Genomic DNA, 19,685 nt, shown 5'->3' on the forward strand with positions numbered 1-19,685 from the left:
TGCTTCAGAAAGTGGCAGGAACTGTGGGGTGATCGTGTCCACAGCGGAGGGGAGGACCTAGAGGGGATCCAGGGCAGTGTGTCTTTTACTCAGATGGTCTCGGATTTTGTGATTGTACCTCTTATATTTGCTGCACACGAACATTAGAAATTGGGCAATTGCAGCTTCACAGCAGCTGGCGGAAGAAAAGGGGCCCGTGGGTCAGGCAGAAGGGTGTTCTCTGCCCACCGGCCTTCACTCGCGGTGGGTTTGTCTGGGGTGGGGACCTCTGAGCCTAGGAATCCCCCAACTATTATCTCTTCCACAGACATGGGTAGGAGCCCCGTGCCTTGTTCCGGAAACTGAGGGCACAGGCGAATGAAGCGGAGCTGTGTTCCGAGAGCTGGCCTCTGTGGGGGCTTCGGGGCGGATTATAACCGCACGCGGGTCATCTGCGCAGTCTCTCCGTCGGTGGTCAGGACGCGGCGAGAGTAGGCAGGGGAGCGGAAGTGCTGGGCTGTGCTGGGGACCCGGCTGTGGGCCTGGCTCTCATTGAGAACGTGAAACTGGACCCACGCTGGAGAGGGGAGATATTCCGGACGAGGGAGGCGTGAGCTCAAGCTGCCTGTGCTTAATGCCTGGGGAGCCCCACACGTTAAAGGGCACAGCTAGCAACCCGGCCCAAACTGCTGCAGAGGGAGGTGTTGCTGTTGTTACCCTGAGCAGCCCAGCAAGCACAGAGCTGCCCTGGTCTGGCAGGGACGCACTATCTCCACCCAGCGAGGCTGTCTGCATGCAAACATCCTTGAAAAAAGCGCCAAAGCCTCTGCTCCGAGACATGCAAGGGACCCATGCGGGACTCCCACACCCACAGCAGCACACTCAGCTGACCTGGTTAGGCTGAGACTGGAAGGCCTTCGGAATGGCAGGGTCCTCTCCGTAGCCGCCCTGGGCCCTGAGGCGATGCTGCCTTCCAAGGCCAGGCACTCCTTAGGCCGTTCCCAGGCCCAGGCATCCCGAGTCCCCAGCAGCAGACGGACAGATGCGGTCTTTAGCAGGCCTGGAGGTGCTTCTTGGTTGAAGCCCTTGCTCAGAACTGGGACCCCTTGGATTCCCAGACCTGTCTTCACTGTGTGGGATGTGTTGCTTTGGGCCAACGGAGAAGCTGTGGGTCTCAGGAGCGCTGTGTGAGTGCTGATGTTTACTGCTCTGCCGGGGCTGAGCCAGGAGGCTCTTTCTAGGGTATCTGGTCTGTCGCACATGCATCCTCGTCGCCCAGTCTCCGGAGGCTGTGCAGCATCCCCCGGAAGGTCTCGGCTGTTTCCTCAGGGGCACAGAAAACTCAGGAATCCCAGCACCACCTTCACAGGGCAGTGATCAGCTGCTTACTGGAAAAGCAACAGAAGTGGCAGTGTTCACTGTCTGAGGATGGGTTCGAGAGCCGGCAGTGCCGGCAGAGGGTCATGCTTTGTCCAGTCTGGCTCTGCCTGTGCCACCTCAGCACCGAGCTTTCCCATCCTCTCCCTTAGCTGTACAAGAGGGGGTGCAGAAAAGGTGTCAGGCAGAACTGTGACATGAACGGAGTGCCACGGCTCCTGGGGAGGGCACAGGTGAGGGTGCTGGGCGGCACCAGTTGTACAACTTAAACATATCAAGTTTTATTTGGCTGGAGTCCTTGCCCACTTCAGAGAAGCAGGTATTTTTCGCACTGCCTTGTAGATGGATGCAAAGAGAAAGCCCAGCCCTTTGACCCAATAGCCATTGCCCATTTGTCCTGGAACTATTGGTTCCCGGGTAATCCCAGCTTCACCAGCGTCAGATGGTAACCTGCTTATGGACTTGGGCTAATCGGATGCCCTCCCAGACAAGTCAGATTAGAGACAGGCAGAGATGCAGAGGAAATTCATCATGCTCATATTCCAGAGCAGGCTTTGAAGTGTACAGCACACTTCCTGTGTACAAGAGACGATAGAAACACACAGTGAATGCTTACAGTTTCAGAAATTGCTACAGAGTCACATTTCCATGAGTCCATCTCAAACTACCCACCACCTGTCCACAGACAACTTTATTCTGTGGTTTTTGCCACTTTCTGAAGCACCTTTGGAGAGCAGCTCTGGAGTCCTCTTTCCTGAGAGATGTGTGTTCATAAATGCAGTGAATGCTGCTGCCTAGCGCCACCCAACAGAAAGGCAGCTGGTAAAAACACAGTGCTGTGTCCTCAGCCACCGTACCCATCAGATCTAGTACTGTGTGACTTCTGGCTCTTGCCCAGACTCAGAATGACCATGAGAGGTCAGTATTTCGAATTTATTCAGGACATCACGGCAGCCAGAACAGCGCAACTGAAGACACTCGGGAAAGAGGGCTCCAGAGCTGCCGCAGGAAGGGGCCGGGACCGTGGAATGGGGGTGCTCAAGCGGGGGCAGGATTTGAGGGGAACTGATAGCAACTTGTCATTTACTGTGACACATTTTTAACGTGAACATTCGCCGTGTTTTGTGACTGCACCTCCAGTACACAGCCCTGCACCCCTGTGCGGGTAGGAATGGTGGTGCCCTGTTGGAGAAGGAAGCAGGAAATAAAACTCATTTCAATGGTGATGGGTTAGTGACTGTAAACGTAATTCATTCCAGAGGCAGACATAATGTAGAAGAAGTTTTTATTTTTGTACAGCTTGAGAGAAAAATTTTAGAAAGGTAAACTATTAGGTTTAGGGAACATAGAAGTTTTAGGTGGATGAAATATAGAGCTTTCTTTTGCATAAAAAAGCAGCCTGTGAAGACACAAACCATAAACTGTCAGTGTGCCTTGAATTCAGAAACTATGGCAAGAAAAATAAGTGCACCCCTCATGTGCAGGGGGTCCCCTAACGTTGTAGCATGGAGGGGTCTCCATGGTTGCAGGGACCGCTCTGGGGGGCTCTGTGTTTCCAAGTAGGAAATGGCCTGACTGCAAAACAAACAGGCGGAAGCAAGGATGGAAGTAGAGAGGGAAGGAGAGAAGCCAGGAGAGGAAGAAAGAGAAGTCTGGGGAGAACCACGGCAGTCTACTCTGGAGTTGTGAGACCCCCGGAAGACCTGGCATCCCGGGTCACCCTGGAAGCCGCGGGCATGGATCGTCTTTTCTGGAGAAGCCACGACTCTGACATGGGGGAGCAGCAGGGAGTGGGGTGCGGGTTCTAAGAGCAGGTCCCGAGCTCTTCCTAAACACACCGGGTGAGGGTTGCGGGGTGCAGGGTAGGCTCCTCCTGCTCAGGAGCAAGCTCTGTCCAGAGGAAGGGAGACAACCAGCTCTCGAAGGCACGCCAGGGGCTACGGACGAGTTCTCCTCTGGGCACAGAGGAGCGGACGGAGGCGACACTCGAAGATGGCCTACTGCACATGTGGACACCGGCCAGGGTGGAGGCAGCAAGTGGACAAGTCTCCCTCTCTCGCGCAGGCTGGGGCTATGTGTGCGGTCTGCGAGCAGCCTCTCCCATAAAGGGTGGGACGGTGGGACGGTGGGACTGTGGAACTGTGGACCGCTCAGGCCTCGTACCCTCGCTGTCTGTCCTGTAACTACTCGACCTAGCCACCGTGGCTTGAATGCAGCCAGAGCTAATATACAGATGGGGTGTGTGGCCTCTGGCCTTCCAATAAAATTTTATTTACGAAAGCAGCCGTAATCTGTTGGCCCTGTCTGCTCAAGGGCAGGTTGCTCTGGGTGGGCGTGAAACACCTTGGCCGTCCCTCTGGTGACGGAGAACAGCCTGCTTCTGTGGTCCGAGGCCCAAGAACACAAGCAGCACCCTCTCTGCTCTTCCCAGGTCTGCCTGTGGCATCCAGGGCCTCGGCTTCTTCTGTTCCTTTATCAGCCTTGGCCAACGCCAAACACAGGCACCCCAGGCGGAGACCCGAGCCACCGGCAGGAGACAAGAGGAGCAGACATTGAAATAAAGGCAGACCACCTTTTCTCTTTTATTTCGCTTAGACAAAATGCAAAGAGTGTCTCATCAAATTAAAAAATAAACAAAAAAGAAAACCAAATGGATTCCCCCACCCCTTCACTGACGCACTCACCCTAATTGACAACAGAAGATCAAACGGAGGACCCGGTTTCTAATGGGAAAGAAAGCTGTGCGAACCCTGCCCCAAATCAATGTCCTTTCAATTCACAAATTGGCGAATTTCCCCCCGTTTTCTTTCTTGGCTCCTGTGTGATAGAACTTTCAGTCAGAAGGTTTAATTAGTCCCCATGCACTTTGTAGAAAATCAGTAAAAACGCAATAGCCTGTGAAGATCATAAAACTGGACTTCTTTCCCAAAAAATCAGATGCCCAGATAGAGGGAGCTCGCACTCAGACGGAAAAAAGGAAGGAGAGTCTTTGCACTGTCTGTGGTTTCAGTATTTTCTCTTTTTTTTAATATATTTTGGCAATTTTCTTTAATTATAAATATTGGAATTCCGTAAAAAAAAGGTAGCTTTGATTGAATTGTTTAAATTGTATTTACAACCGCGGTCCAGCCATGCTGTGTGTTATACCAGGGTGTAGGACTTGGCGTAAGGATTGTTCCCTTTCAAGTGGGCCCGGGAGTCGAGCAGGGACTCCTGGGAGCTGCTCATCTTAGCCGCCTGTCCCAGCTCGGCCCCTTCGCGCTGAGGTAATGTGGCCACAGCCCCCTGCTGCCATGACTGGCCCTCTCGCGTGGAGGAGGTGGAGGAGGCGGCCTCCAGGGGGATGGGCTCGAGGACCGTGGGGCGCTTCAGGGTCCGACTTTTCTGAGGTTCCAAGCACGCTTGTCCTAAAGTCAGGTCCCTGCTGGTGCCCGGCGCGGCTCGGTTTAGCAAGAAGTCCATTCTAAGGTATGGAGGCAGATGGATGAGGTCACCTGCAAAGAAACACAGACCGTGAGCTGCTTCTGTCGACAGCGCCCTGCGTGCCCAGCAAGCCGGGGTGATGGCAGCAGGTTACTCGGGTCAGGGACAGAAATGCCACCGCGTGTGGGGGCCTCTCCAACGCACTGCATTTGTGCTCACCACGAGCCGGGGGAGGGGTCCTATACCTCTCCCTGGGCGCGAAGAACTGGCTTCTCTACAGGTAGCAGCTTCGGTCCTTCCGTGACACGAAAGGCGAGCTCAAATAATGTGAAAGGGTTTACATTTCGAAAAACATATGGCAGTAAAAGACACAGTGCCACGGATCCACCCCCAAGTCCTCCGGCTCGCTCCGAACACTTCCCGCCCTGCTCGCCATCTCCGCAGCAGCTCCGGAGTCCTCTTTCCTGAGTGTCGTTAGTTGCGCCACCCTAGCTGCCCCGATGTCCTGAATCAGCTCCCAGCCTTGACCGTTCAGGGTCGTGGTGACGCGGGGAGGAGGTGGAAGGCACACGGTGCCAGATCCGGTGACTGAGGTGGACGAGGACGTGGCGTGGTGCTGATAAGAGACGCCTTTCTGCTGGATGGCGCTCGGCACAGCGGTCAGCGTATCTTTGGTCACATCTCGGAAGGACACGCAAGAAAGAGGACTCCAGAGCTGCCACAGAAGGTGTGGGAATGAGGGATGAGCGTGCTCAAGGCGAGGAGGAGGAGTCAAAGGAGATTCATGGCAATGTGTCTCATACTGTAGCCATATTTGTATTTTTAATTTAAGCACATTAAGTTTCGGCTACTTTTTGTACATGAACCAGAGAAGTGGAGCTAATAAGATCCAGACACCGTAACCAAGGGAAAATGTATACCGATGGCCACGTATCTGCTGGGTGCACCCTGGACCAAACAAACCCTGCATGTGACCGTAAGTGCTGGGCGCTTGGGCCTTGGGGATAGACCTGGATGCTAAGTGGAGACCAGTGAGGGCTGGCCCTGCCTTGGGCAATCTGTGGAGCTCTGTGACTGTGGGCTCCCAGCCCTCTGGGAGGACGCAGGGGAAGACACCACCTTGTGTGGTCTCCTTGCTGTATGCTGGCTGCCCACCAGCCTGTTTCCTCTGTCCCTGCTGTGCTAGGAGCAGGCGGAAGAACAGCTCTGGGCGCGTCAGTCTTTCTGTTTCCCATCAGCACCCATCTCTCACGCTGGCTTCGAGGGCGCCAAGGCCTCTCGGCACCTTGGGCTCCCTCAAGGGGACCCACATCGGGAGGAAGGTGGGCCGGTGGTGGGGGCCAGCCTCTGCCTCTCCTCAGGGAGACGGGGTTGTCATTTCTGCCTCCTCCTGTGCCCTGGTGTCCCCCGGCAGTGTCTGGCATGTGCCCTCGCCTTGGCACGTGCCTCCTGCAGAGCCCGAACAGCTGAGCTTCCTGCACTGTTGGCTAGGACGTCACTGTGCTAGGGCCAAGCCTGAGTGCCGGCCGCCACTCTGCAGCCTCTCCTCGCGCCGCCTCCCCTTGGACCACCAGTGTCCGACGCTGCCGAGTTCCTGCTGCCCTGTGCTCACCGGTGCCCTCCCGCGCCTGGCTTCCACCTCTCTCCTTTATTGGATCTTTTCCCTCTGCACCTGCTAACCGCAGCTTCCCTGGGGCCAGCCCTCGGCCTACCTGGGCTGCTTATAAATAACTCTCCTCTTTCTTCACTCTCTCCTGAGCCCTGGGCTTGAATTCTCAAGACCGATGGGCATTTCTGCAACAGCGGCTACTCTGAATTCTAAATGTCACGGTCCCCAAACCCAGTTCACGAAGGTCAGACCCACTCCCGGCCTCAGCCCCAGGGCTCTTTCTCCCGAGGGCCCCATCCTGTGTAATGTCACTGCTGTCCTTCCCACACTGGAGATGGGGTCCTACATGACCCCTCCTCCACCGGTTGTCCCGGGACCCCTTTCCACCCCATCTTCAGGCCCTGGCTCTGTCTGCAACCCTCCCCTGGCTCTGTGGTGCTGAGGGCAGCCGGGCCACTCAGCGCTCAGTGCACTGCAGGCTCTCTAGTGTGGCCTGACGCAGCCTGGCTCCAGCCCCTGTTCTCCAGGAAGACACTGCCTGGGCTCGGCCGCGCTTCTGCCTTCCTCACTCTGAGCTCTGCACCAACCAGGGTTTCCTGGCCACCTCAGGCCTCCTGTGTGAGTCACTCTGGCCAGAGCAGGTTAGGGGTGTACAGGCCTGGGGAGCTGAGATACAGGGACGAGGGTGTGAGCTGGGATGGGCAGGATGGGGCAATGACCTCAGGATCGGTAGCAGCCGGGCACAGGGCAGGAGAGGAGGTCAGGGAACCCATGCCCAGCTGAGTCTGGGAGCCAGGGAGGGCAGTGGGTCTTCACTCAGCTGGTACTATCTATGCCTTTTGGACTTTGAGCCTCCCACATTGTGAGCTCAATCAACCTCTTTTCTTGGTAAAGGTTGCTTGCTGCAGGTATTTTGTTATAGTAGCAAAAAAACAAAAAAGTGAGAGAGTGAAATGATGTATGGAGAAATATATTTTGGTGGCAAAAATGACAGAGTGGGTTTCAGGGGTGCTGAGTCTGATGCGGGGGGGACGTTGCAAGGAGGTATCTAATAGGCGCATTTATCTTAGTCATAAATCTGTGGCACAACTGTCCTCACTCTCTGACTCTAAATCCATAAACAATTCTAGGTTCTTTTCTGCAAAATACTCTTTGCCTTCCTTATTTTCCCGTGAGCATATGCTGCCCGCCACCCAGCTTTCCTCGCCCAGCACTGTGAGGCCCCTGGGTGAGAAGCCCATTGACCTGAGAGAGGGCGCTGAGGACCTTCGGACGTGCTTGAACCCAGAGCCTTAGAGGCTGAAGCTCCCCCTGAAAGAGGACGGTTAGGGACACAGAAGGAAAGGACAACAGGAAGTAAAACCAAGAAGGGCACTGATAATAGATTTTATACAACTCGAGGGAGCACAAACATCTTCAAAATGCTGTGTTTTCCTATGCTTCTTCTCCCAGGATGAAGGCAGGGACATTCTGGAGAGCGTGACGGTCCTGCCCTCACGTTACGCTGGCATGCGACTCGGTACTTGTAACTCAAGCACCCCTGGAGTTTCTGCTTGGCTTTCTAGGGTGTTTTTACCCCATTATGCAATGGGAAGTAATTCGATGATTTCATTAGGCACCGCAGCATGTAATTCACCAAGATGACCCCGGCGACACTGGTGAAGCATGCGAAGTCAGTGCTGCCTTTGTACGGCGAGCCGAGTAAATAGGAAACCCAGTAATAACCATCTCGATAATAAATCAGCTGTGGCACTCCTGGGAAAGCACGTGTCATAACTGGACATTTTTGTAAGGAGGGTCTCAGTCACCTGACTGTTCAGGGATTAGCACTGAAGGTCCGGGTGTTTCTCACCGTGCGACTACCTTTGTTTCTAAAAACTACAAGTATTTAATTTTTAAAAATGGAAACTTTGATGTCAGTGAAAATTACTTATCTTTATGTGTGATCCTGGATATACTCATCAATATTCTCGAGTGGGGTTATTTGCAAAATAAATAGCAGCATTAACAGAGCTGTCGTTGGGAAATAAACTGAATGAATCTTTTTGCAATGTGAAAAACATTTTCTAGGTGAATCAATACAACCTCATTGACCAGTTTTGAAATCTGTGGATAAAATAATCCAGTTTCCCTGCAAAAAATTGGAATAGATGGTCTATATTTCAACTTAATGAAGGCTATCTATGAAAAACCATCAGCCAACATCATATTAAATGGCCAAAAACTGAAAACCTTCATGTTAAAATCAGGAACAAGACAAGGATGCCCATTATCACCACTTCTCTTCAATACAGTTCTGGAAACATTAGCCACAGCAATTAGACAAGAGAAAGAAAGCAATAAAAATAGGAAAGGAACAAGTTAAACTGTCATTATTTGCTGATGATATGATACTCTACATTGAAGATCCAAAAAACTCCACCAAAAAACTTCTAGACTTAATTGACAGATTCAGTAGAGTATCTGGATACAAGGTGAATACCCCAAAATCAATAGCCTTCTTATGCACAAATAACAGACTCACAGAGAGAGAGAAATAAGGGAAAAAATTCCTTTTACAATAGCATCCAAAAAAATGAAGTATCTAGGAATCAATCTAACAAAAGAAGCAAAAGATCTCTACACTGAAAACTACAGCACTCTGAAAAAAAGAAATTGAAGAGGATATAAAAAAATGGAAAGATATCCCCTGCTCCTGGGTAGGAAGAATCAACATAGTGAAAATGGCCATACTACCAAAACTGCTATATACATTCAATGCAATACCAATTGAAATTCCAACACTATATTTCACAGAACTAGAAAAAAGGATCCAAAAATTCATTTGGAACCATAAGAGACCTAGAATAGCAAAAGCCATTTTAGGCAACAGACACATGGCACCAGGTATAACAATTCCCAATTTGAAACTATACTACAAAGCCACTGTGATAAAAACAGCATGGTACTGGCAAAAAAATAGGCCTGAGGATCAGTGGAACAGACTGGAAGACACAAAACAACTCCAGATGTACTCTGCTACCTCATCTTTGACAAAGGAGCTGACCATCCTCAGTGGAGGAAAGATAGCCTCTTTAATAAATGGCGTTGGAAAAACTGGATGTCAACCCACCACAGATTAAAATTAGACCCTTATCTTTCACCATGCACTAAATTAAAATCCAAATGGATTAAAGATCTAAATATTAAAACAGAAACATTAAACTTGCTGGAAGATAAGTTAGGCAGAACTCTGGAAGACATTGGTATAGGAAAAGACTTTATGAACAAATCCTCAGTAGCACGGGAACTAGCAGATCGAATCAATAACTGGGATCTCATATTACTAAAAAGCTTCTGTACTTCAAAAGAAACCATCAGCAGAACTAAGAGACAATCTACAATGTGGGAAAAAATTTTTACCAGCTGTTCTGCAGACAAAGGACTATTATCAAGGATATATAAAGAACTCAAAACAATCAGCCCCCCCAAATATAAAGACCCGATTCAAAAATGGGCATCCGAAATGAACAGACATTTCTCAGAGAAAGAAGTAAAAGCAGCAAGTAAATATATGAAAAAATGTTCCACATCACTGATCATTTGAGAGATGCAGATGAAAACAATGAGATTCCACCTTACCTCAGAAAGAATGGCTGCTATCAAGAAATTGACCAATAACAAATGCTGGTGGGGATGTGGGGAGAAAGGAACCCTTCTCCATTGTTGGTGGGAGTGCAGACTGGTGCAACCACCATGGAAATCAATATGGAGATACCTCAAAGAGCTTGGACTGGAGGTTCCATTTGACCCAGCCATCCCTCTGCTGGGTATCTTTCCAAAAGAACTAAAAGAATCATATCACAGAGAAGTAAGTGCACCCATGTTTATAGCGGCACAGTTTGTAATAGCTAAATCTTGGAAACAGCCCATTTGCCCATCTGTTGGAAACTGGATAAAGAAGATGTGGTTTTTCTATAAAATGGAATATTACTCAGCCATAAAGAACGAGAAAATAGATTCATTCATAGGAAAATGGATACATATTGAAGATATACTCCTAAGTGAAATAAATAAGTCACACATGTGTAAATACCGAATAGTTTCTCTGGTGTGAATAATGTGCAATAATACAGAAGATCCTAATAAGATTACTGACATTTAGAAATGGGAAGAGAGGAGCTAAAGGTGTAGGGAAGGTGGGATGGGTAGGGGAAGGGTAATAAGGGAAAAGAAAAAAATGTGAGATAATGAAAAGATGGAAATAAAGTGTTTGTAGATGGGGAGGGGAGGAGGGGGTGAAGGGAGGGCAGGGGTAAGGGGAAAAATGAGAATCAAGACTTGTCATGTAGAGGTACAAGATCCCAACAATGAATGTAACTGTACTATATCCGTAAAATGTACCAATAAACTCAAAGCTGAAAAAAAATAAAAAATAATCCAGTTTCTTCAGAGTGAATATCTGTCTACTCCTAAGAGTACAGCGAGAAAATTATAGTAATTTGCTCTTCTGCTGTATGGGACTCACATTAGTTGTACCATATCGTTCAGATATTTGTGAACTTGCAGAGGATGTGTATCTCAGGGTCGTCTAAGGCGGCGGGTGAGAAGTACCTTGTGCTATTTCTGAGCGCCGACCTCAGTCTTGCTCAGCTGACACATGTACCTGGCCATTACCTGGCCATTGGGGGCCCAGGCGCCACTCCAAGAACTCCCCACCGGATGTTCAGAGCACACTAAATCCCCACACAGCCCAGCGCCTTGGTCCTGGCAGATTGCAGAATGTGCGGGTCTCAGACTGGACAGGAGAAACACGCTGGAAATCAATCGCAGCCTGGCTGTCTGCTGCCGGCTGCAGGGTTTCCTCTTCCACTGAGTGACAGAGGGTGTCCTGGGAGCTGAGACAGGTGGGTGAGCTGCACAGCCCTCAGCACAGGTGCAGCTCGGCGTCACACCCTGCAGTCCCGTGCTCCTCACTGCGGGCTCGCCAAACGTCTCCGCATCTCCAGCATCTCTGGAGGACCCAGGCTTCCAGGTGAAGCTCTGTACAGCTGCCCAGCCCTGTCCTCAGCATCTTTCTTTACAACGTGCATCTGTCTCAGGCTGTGCATCTCAGAGTAGCCCTCTCAGCTGTACAGAAGCTGCGGAGAACGTCTCCGTGATGCCTGCGGTTCTGGGAAGACCACAGCAGAGGAGCCGGCGGTGAGCTTCATTCTTGCAGGCATGTGACTTCCCAGCGCCAGGTGGGGAACCGGACTTCCTTTTCCTGTGTTATTCAGATGACGGTGACAGGGACTGAGACAAACCATGCTATGATTGCTCCAGAAAGAGGGCTGGAGCAGGGACTGCAGAGCTTCGGGACACCGGCACCCCTGCTGCTTTTACCCCTGCTCTCCACCCGCCTGTACCGTGCGGAGGAACTTGAGTCTGATTCCAACTGTGACACAAGGACAGAGCTGGGGAGGACCCCGCCTGCACTGCTCTGTGCAGCCCCAGTGTGGGTGAGGCCTTTCCATCTGTGAAACAGGACTGTGATCATGGCGTCTCTGGAGAGGGTGCACGCAGCAGTGGAGGTGTGAACTTTACAAGGACAGAGTGTTCAGTCAGGGGCTGGAGCTCGGCTGCAATGGGCCAGGGATGCATCTCTGCACCTAGCTCATCTGCAGAGGTGTCCCCAGTGATATGTCCAGGGACGCCGCCTGGACACCTGTGAGACTGACCGCTTCTGAAGGAAGGGTCTTTGCAGAGGTCCTAGAGTTGAGACCATCTGGACTGGAGGTGACGACACGGGTCCTCACATGGGCCGAGGATGGGACACAAGACATGCGGGGAAGAGGCCAGTGGAGAAAGCAGCTGGAGTGCTGTAGTCACCTCCAGGGAACATTTAGAGCCATCAGGGGCTGGCAGGGGCAGGAAGGGGCAGAAGGAGGCAGGAGAGGGAAGGAGAGGGCAGAAGGGGACAGGAAGGGGCAGCAGAGGGCAGAAAGAGGCAGCAGGGGCAGGAAGCCCCCAGAGGTGGTTGCGCGGGAACGGACGGTGCTGCTGGAGCTCTGTCTGTGGCGACTGGCCATGCAGCCGGGAGGCGTTTGGCTGCCTTTGCCCCTTGGCTGTGAGGGCTTGAGCCTCTCCCGAGCACTGAGCCTCCTGGCACAGCTCTGCCTCTCCCAGCCAGACCTGGTTTCTTTACACGCAGAGCTGTGCCCCAAGTGCAGGCCACCACTCTGTGTGTGGGGACAGCGCCCTCCTGCCACTCACCCTTTCTTTTCTGCCACAGCCAAGTCCCAGTTACCCCTCTGTCCCTGCTCCCCGGAGAGACCGTGGGCACCTCTGGGATGAGCTGACAGTGTGCTTTGGAGCCCCAGGGAGGGTCTGGAACCCCTTCTAAGGCCTCAGTCTCTACGGGGACAGCACCCAGGATCCGAGGGGCTCCAGAGTCACCTGCTGGGTCACCAGGCCACGGCTGTCCCTCTGTCAGGTACAGGTGTCCTGGGCACCCTGGGCATCAGATCCGGCCTTGCACAAGTCCTCACAGAGCCGAAGCCCTGGCTGGCACTCCATTCCCAGGAGCAGCAGTGGCAGCTGGGTGCGTGGGTTCCTGGGGCTGAGCCACAACCTGTCCTTCCCTTCCTGCCTTGGTTTCTCTCGGCCTGGCTTCCTCCATGTCCTCCCTCTCTCCTTTGTTCCCCCTTCCCTTTCTTCCTGGGCCAAACTTCTGGTCCGTGAAGTCAGAGGCACACAGAGGGGTAACGTGACAGCAGGAGAGGACTGAGGAGAAAGATCACGGAAGACAGCAGACAGCACAAGCAGCCAGAGAGAGACTGTGTGTGTGTACAAGAGAGAGAGGGAGAGAGCGAGAGCGCGCGAGCGTGCGTGTTTGCCGGCAGGAGAACTGGACCGTGGCATCACAGCCATGGTGCAGCAAGGATGTGGAGGGAGCACAGGGCGAAGCTGCACTGTGCGAAGGCACAACTTCGCCGTGCGTGAGGTCACTGTGCCCTGCACACGTGGACCGACAGAAATGAAAGCTTCTGGAAGACACAGAAAGGTGAGCGCAAGGAGAGGGAGCAGACCACCCCGTCAGAGACGTGCTTTGGAGCACGGAGGTGCCAGCGTCTGGGCCCCTCTTCTCCCCCAGGCCTCGGTCCTGCTGTCCCTACCACTGTGCTGCCCGGAGCGGCTTTCCCAGCCTGCAGGAGTCTGAGGTGGCCGTCACAGCACCAGGACGCCCCTTTTTCTTTTAAAAGTCTTCATTTTTCACCATCTGCCACTGCCTCCCGGGACCTTCAGTGCCGCTAATGTCTCCAAAGCTTCAGATGAAATAAGTCAGCATGGATTTCTGCGTCTGTCCCCGTCACTGTGCTGCCTGATGTCATTGTCACTTTTGTGATGTCTGTGGCGTCTCCTGCAGCGGATGCCTGCTTGAGCCGGGCCCCCTGCTCGGGAAGAGTGCGTCCAGCCCTGCTTGGCCAGCGGCATGGACACTGCTCTATTAAAAAGCTGCTCCCCTCTCTGAGCGCCAGGACAGCAGAGCTCGCAGGGCCTTCTCACTGTATTCAGACTCACGTCAGCTTTGGAGCAAGGATGAGGAGATCAGTACAGAAGCAGCACAAGCTGGATCGACTCAGAACCCCTGGTGGGTTCTCCTGCCATGCTCCTGCCCTTTGCCGTGTGCCACACCAGTGGGAAACACTGGAGTTGAGGTCCGCGACCGTCCCCCGCCTCTGGCCTTGCCACGTTGGTGGGTGAGGTGCTACCAGCACCTGTTGGTGAAGGCCAGGGAGGCTGCCCAGGACCCTACAAGGCCCAGCATGCCTCAAACCTCAAGTCCTGCCCCCGACATCAACGTCCGGTGTGGTGAGCCCCTGTTTAAACCACTGGACTTCATCATTCCGAGCGGATTCTCCTGGGAACACACTGCAGCCAGTAAGGAAGGGTCCTCCCGGCGTTGATGAGCAACGCTGGGCCACGAGCAGCAGTCAGAGGCAAAGCCCCAGGCTTCTCTCCCTGTCTCCTGTCTTGGACCAGGGGGCCCGGGAGGCCGTACCTCCACCTCCACCTCCAAATGCTCTGGGGCCTCTGTGTTTGAGCTTCCTCTGCCGTCAGATGCGGGCACAGTGCTCCTCGGGCACCTTGGGGCCCAGAAGCTGCTTTCCTATGCTTGGGCTGCCTCGTGGACGAGGATGGTGATGGCGTCTGGGCTGGCGGCTCAGGACGCTCGGGGAGCAAATGAAAGCATTTCCAGGTCCAGAAACTCCAGAGCACTGGCAAAAGCCCCATCGCCATGCAAACTTCCTCACTCAGAAGCTGTGAAGGCTGGCGATGCTCTTCCGAGTCCACGCGACACAGAAATGGTTCATGTTCCTCAGGGACCTGCCTCAGAGGGAGCTGATACTGACTAGACGTCAGAGGGAGGGATGCGAACCGAGTTCTAGCAATTTCCATAAAAACCACGGGGAGCAGACTCACAACACCATGACCAGGAACTCGCTCCCAGCGGGTGGGGAGCGGCCCGGGCAGAGGGGTCTAACACATGTGCAGTTTAGGGTTGCAGCATGGTAACGGGAGCCTGTGACCGAATCTCTCTTGGTAAACCAATCTCCACTCCCAAACAGCAACCAAGAGAAACCCTAAATAGATAACGGGAGACTGATATCCGAGGTCCAGGCTCACAGATCTTGCCCAGAAGAGGCGCGTGCATTTTTAAGGGCTTACTGAGACTGTGTTCTTCCAACACGCTGGTAAACTTAAAAGCACAGATGTGTCACCGTGGGTGCTGCTCGGCTCTTCTGCAGTGGAGCAGGTCTAAGGACAGCCTGGGCACTAGGTGGGCGCAGGGCTCATGGGCAGGGCTGGATCAGGGACAGGGCACCTGGGTTGAAGACAGAGCGGGCTCCTCCCACAAGGCCCGAGGGAGCCACGGCTAGTAAACCCAGAAGACTCCTCCCAGCAGCCTGTGTAACTCAAATCACCCACAGGGCAGCCCAGGTGGCCCACAGCTGGGAAGCAGAGCTTGGAGGAGGGAGGTGCAGGAGGTCGGAGGCCGGAGAGCAGGGACCCGGGCTCAGGGCCGGCCCTCAGAGCCTGGTGGGCTCGCCCCAGAGAGCACAGCGCTAGCAAAGCACTTTCTCAGCTCTTACTCCAAATGATGCCTCGTCTCCTCCTTCCACGGGGGGCAGAAGCGTGAGAACATGGAGCCAGCAGAAGCCTCGCCTTGGAGGGTGACGGTTCCCATGGGCGTCGTCTCCCCCTTGAGCCTCACTCGGCGGGACGCTCGCTGGTTCACCAGGTGTGTGTGTGCCTGTGTGTGCGCACACCCTGTTTCTGTTTTCCTTCATTTGAGCTGTGTGCTATTTCTTGGACTTCTCAAGATTTACCTGTCCTGTCCCTTAGGGTGCTTCCCTGCTGCCTCTGACATGATAGTGTCTGATAATCGACTGACTCCTACGCCGTGGGGAGTGCTGATTTATACTCAGGCGTGCTGTCCTGGCGCAATGTCTGCTGCACCGAAGAGATCCCAGCAGTCTGGGTGTCATGTATCTGTACTTGGATGGGGTCTGTCTGGACAGGAAGTGGCATCCTGTTACCATGCTGAGGCTTCCGGTTGTCACTGGTGGCTGTGGAAGCTGCCCTGGGCCACTCAGCAGGGCACAGGTGGCCCTGCCACACCAGCACTGGTCACGGGAGGAAGTGAGAGGCCTTGGTTGGTCAGGAGGGGGCGGGGGGCAGCTGCAAAAGGGGCACAGGTGCTAAAGCTTGCATTTCAGAGACACGGGACACTCAGGAGTGGTCCACTGTTCCTGTGCCCGAAGACATCCACTGAGCGGCTTAGACTCACAGGGGAGCCTGCGGAAACCGGGCCTGCGATGGCTCCTCAGGAGGCTTCACAGTCTCTAGGCTCCCAGGAAGAAGCCAGGCTGATACCTGGGTCTGAACAGAGCAGGCACGAGCAGCAGCGTGATCAGGCTTTTCTCCCTGCCGGCCCCAGGCTGCTGTCCCTGGGAATCGGGGGCAAATCCGGAAGTGGCCTGTGCCTGGCAGTGCAGAGGGATTCTGGGTCCTGCTGTGGGCCATGCTCGCTCGTGCCTCTGACCCCTCCTGTGCTCTCCTCTCTGCCCCTGCCCAGACCCGCCCACAGGGTCTTTGCTGGCCTCTGTCCCCTGCAGCGAGTCATCTCATTTCCTCTGCGAGGGCTTCCCTTCACCTTTCCCGAAGCTCCCATGGCCAGTTTTCACCCTCTCCACCAGCTCCTCCTCTTCTTAACGCCTCCCACGCCCCAGACACTGCCACTGGTTCCAGGAACGCAGCCCTTCGACAGCGGGGTCTCACTGGGTATCATCTACGGCCACGTCCTCGGCTCCCACAGAGGGCCGGTATGCAGTCGACACTCAAGAAATGTGAGCAGGGGAAGACAGCGGTGTGGCTGGGAGAGAAGCTGGGCTTGCGGGGTGGAGCCAAGCAAGACAGAGTGTACCATGTGTGTGCACAACCCACACTTGTGTTCCTGTCCAAGCCTACATGCTCTACATGCATGTTCCAATGCACGCGTGCACAGGCCCACGGGCGTGTGTGTTTGCTCACTCGTATGTGTGTGCGCCCACGCTCACATGTAGGTATCCATGATCTTGCACTTGAGAATCTTGTTCCAGCTCTTAGAGCAACACTGACGGGTGCAGTGTCAGAGAGGATTTATGTGGCGTACAGAGAGGAGTGGGGAGGACTGGAGAGCACGGCTCAGGTTCCAGAAGGAGAGGGAAAGAGACGCTATTGTTGGAGAAGCACAAGGGGCAAAGCCGTGGCAATTAGTGGGAGCCGGCATCTGGGCAGCGGCCCATCCTCAGGTCATGAGGCTGACAAGGGGGTGAGGCGGGGATGGGTTACTTGGCAGCGGAGATTTCTGGAGCCTAATTTTGATTCAAGAACCAAGTGCCATGCAGCCTGAGTAGAAGGAAACTGGCACTAGAAGGACAGCTGAGGTTGAGACCGCCAGGCTAGACGAGAGCAGTGTGCAGTGGCACAGCGGCAGGCTCCTCTTCAGGGCAGGGCTCAGGCCTGTCTGCATGCTGGCACCACCTCTCTCTCCACACTCATGAACGACACACACGCAGGTCTCAAATCAAAGTCCGACAGTTGCTGCCAATCGCTGGTCATCAGTGAGTCACCACGTTGGTAGAAAATGGTGGCCACTTCCAGCCTGAAAAATCTCAAACGCACTCATGATTGGCAAGGCTGAGGTGCAGGACTTCAAACCTGGGCTTCGGAGCAAGGATGTGTGGGTGTCTCCGGGCCAGTGCCCTCCCATGGCCTGTGGCTGCACCCTGGGGTCTCTCAGCTGAGGCAAGAGCTTCCCGCAATGGTGGCCCTCCATTGCACAGATAAGAGCACGAATAAGGGAGCAGCAGTCATCCAGGAGTGTCAGAAACTGGCTCCCAGCACTACCCAAAACCAAGAAGAGGCCCTGTACCCGAAACACTGCAAGCAGCCCTAACCCGAGGAAGAACAGCTGCTACACTTTCCAGTGACCCTTCAGAGGAGTGGAGAGTTTGGATAGTTTTACGTTTTTAAGGTGGAAACAGCTACCTGTCATTGAAGAAAACAATAACCAGCATTTTACTTAAAATGTACAAGTCTTAAAAATCCAAACCTGCAGCTAGATACTGATGTTTACCTGATGCTTAGTCACCCACATTTTATGGGGGACCCCACTATCCGATGAAACAATTTCTTTGTGATTTGTTAAGGAAAATCTTAGAAAATAAATTTCTTGATTAAAAGTATGCTGGAAGATGGGACTTGTATGTTCTCTTATACTTGACAATCGTTTGTGATAATTAAGCGATACGTGTGTGTGAGTGCATATATATATATATATATATTTTTTTTCTTTCCCCCTTTCTGGTACTGGGGATTGCACTCAGGACCTTACACTTGTGACACAGGTGCAGCGCCACTGAGCTAAATCCCCACCCTCTGATGATTAAAACATTTTAGCCAGTTGGTGAATCTTGCCATTAATATGACCGTGACATATTAATTCACATCATAATATGTAGAAAGCATGCACAGAATGCCAGGCCCAGTGCTGACTGCATATCTGATACCATCAGTTCATGGAAAAATATTTCTTGAAGCCTGTGAGCCTGCTCGATACCTAGTAGGCCCTGAGAGACTGAGGTAAAGATAACTAAGATGTTTCCTGTTTTACCCTCTGATCAAATTCATGTAACTTGATTGCAATTTATTGTAGTGAACTTAAATTTTGGGGATCATAAAAGCTTGAGCTTATGTACTGAAGACTTGTAAATGAGGACAGGGGTCATCGAGAAGAGGAAGAGCTCATCACGAAGAGAAAGCTGTGAAGAAGTTTGGAAGACCATGAGCAGAAACAGATTGAGAACGCAGAGGGGACAGAGGGAAGGGGTGGGGTTCAGAAGCACCACCGAGTTGCTGCTGGTTTACACACATGCCGCAGTCAGCATCAGGATAAGCCACAACCTTGAGCTTTACGTGACTCTGCGTCACGGGTGGCGGCGGCCATCTTGAACCGTAACTGCGGCGACTGTGGGGAGGGTTCCTGACTGACTTTCTGTCAGTGTGCAGCTTCCCAGAGAACTGCAGGTAGACAAAACCACTGGAGGGGCGCATGGAGTTCATGACTGGACCTGAGTTTTTTATACTAGCTTGAAATAGCTAGGGAGGCAAACTGAGGTGGGGAAGAACTTAATACACTTCTCTCTTTCTGACCCAGATGACAGGGATCCAGAAGGTCTCTCTGCTGCCAGGACCACACTTCTGTCAGTAAGACCCCAAGAAAAGTGAACTCAATTTTGATCCCAGGCTGAATTTAATAAGTGACTTAGCAAGACTGTGTCACAAAATAACAAATAGAAAGGAGCTGAGGATGTAGCTCGGTGTGAAGGCCTTGGTTTCCATCCCCAGCCTCACAAAACAAAAAACAAAACAAAACACTACCCTATGCAGTGACAGAGGTGTCTGGCCCTTTTCTTTAGTCTCAAGGTGACTTCAGACCCTCACACAATGGGACTGGGTTGTTCTGGAACATAATCCATACCCCAGGTGGACTCTAGGTGAATTATAAAGATGCAATGGAAAAACTTCCAAGGGTGAATTATTTTTCTACAGCATCTTAAATGCACAGTAATAGTACAGTCATCTAGGGTAGACAAAGCAAAGTTTGTGGACATTAGAACTCACATTGATTTAAGAAATTATTCATACCTAAAGTTCTAAAATCACTTTATTCTAAATAATACATTAAGCTGAGAGTCACTTTGTTGTGATCTTTCAGCTCCTTTAATGG

General features: G+C 52.6%; 1 protein-coding gene across 1 annotated transcript in view; it reads right to left on the reverse strand.

The window, feature by feature from the left end:
* Positions 1-3,915: 3,915 nt before the first annotated feature.
* Positions 3,916-19,685, reverse strand: part of Dscam (DS cell adhesion molecule) — a gene marked incomplete at its 5' end in the record, with an annotated part of 531,581 nt that continues 515,811 nt past the window's right edge. Inside the window, one exon of the mRNA XM_010636598.2 lies at positions 3,916-4,850. Within this exon, the coding sequence (XP_010634900.1) occupies positions 4,498-4,850 (353 nt within the window). The remainder of the gene's footprint in view (positions 4,851-19,685) is intronic.

Source organism: Fukomys damarensis, unplaced genomic scaffold (genome assembly GCF_012274545.1).
Source record: "Fukomys damarensis isolate Sample0158 unplaced genomic scaffold, DMR_v1.0_HiC HiC_scaffold_24, whole genome shotgun sequence".
NCBI classification, from domain to species: Eukaryota; Metazoa; Chordata; class Mammalia; order Rodentia; family Bathyergidae; genus Fukomys; species Fukomys damarensis.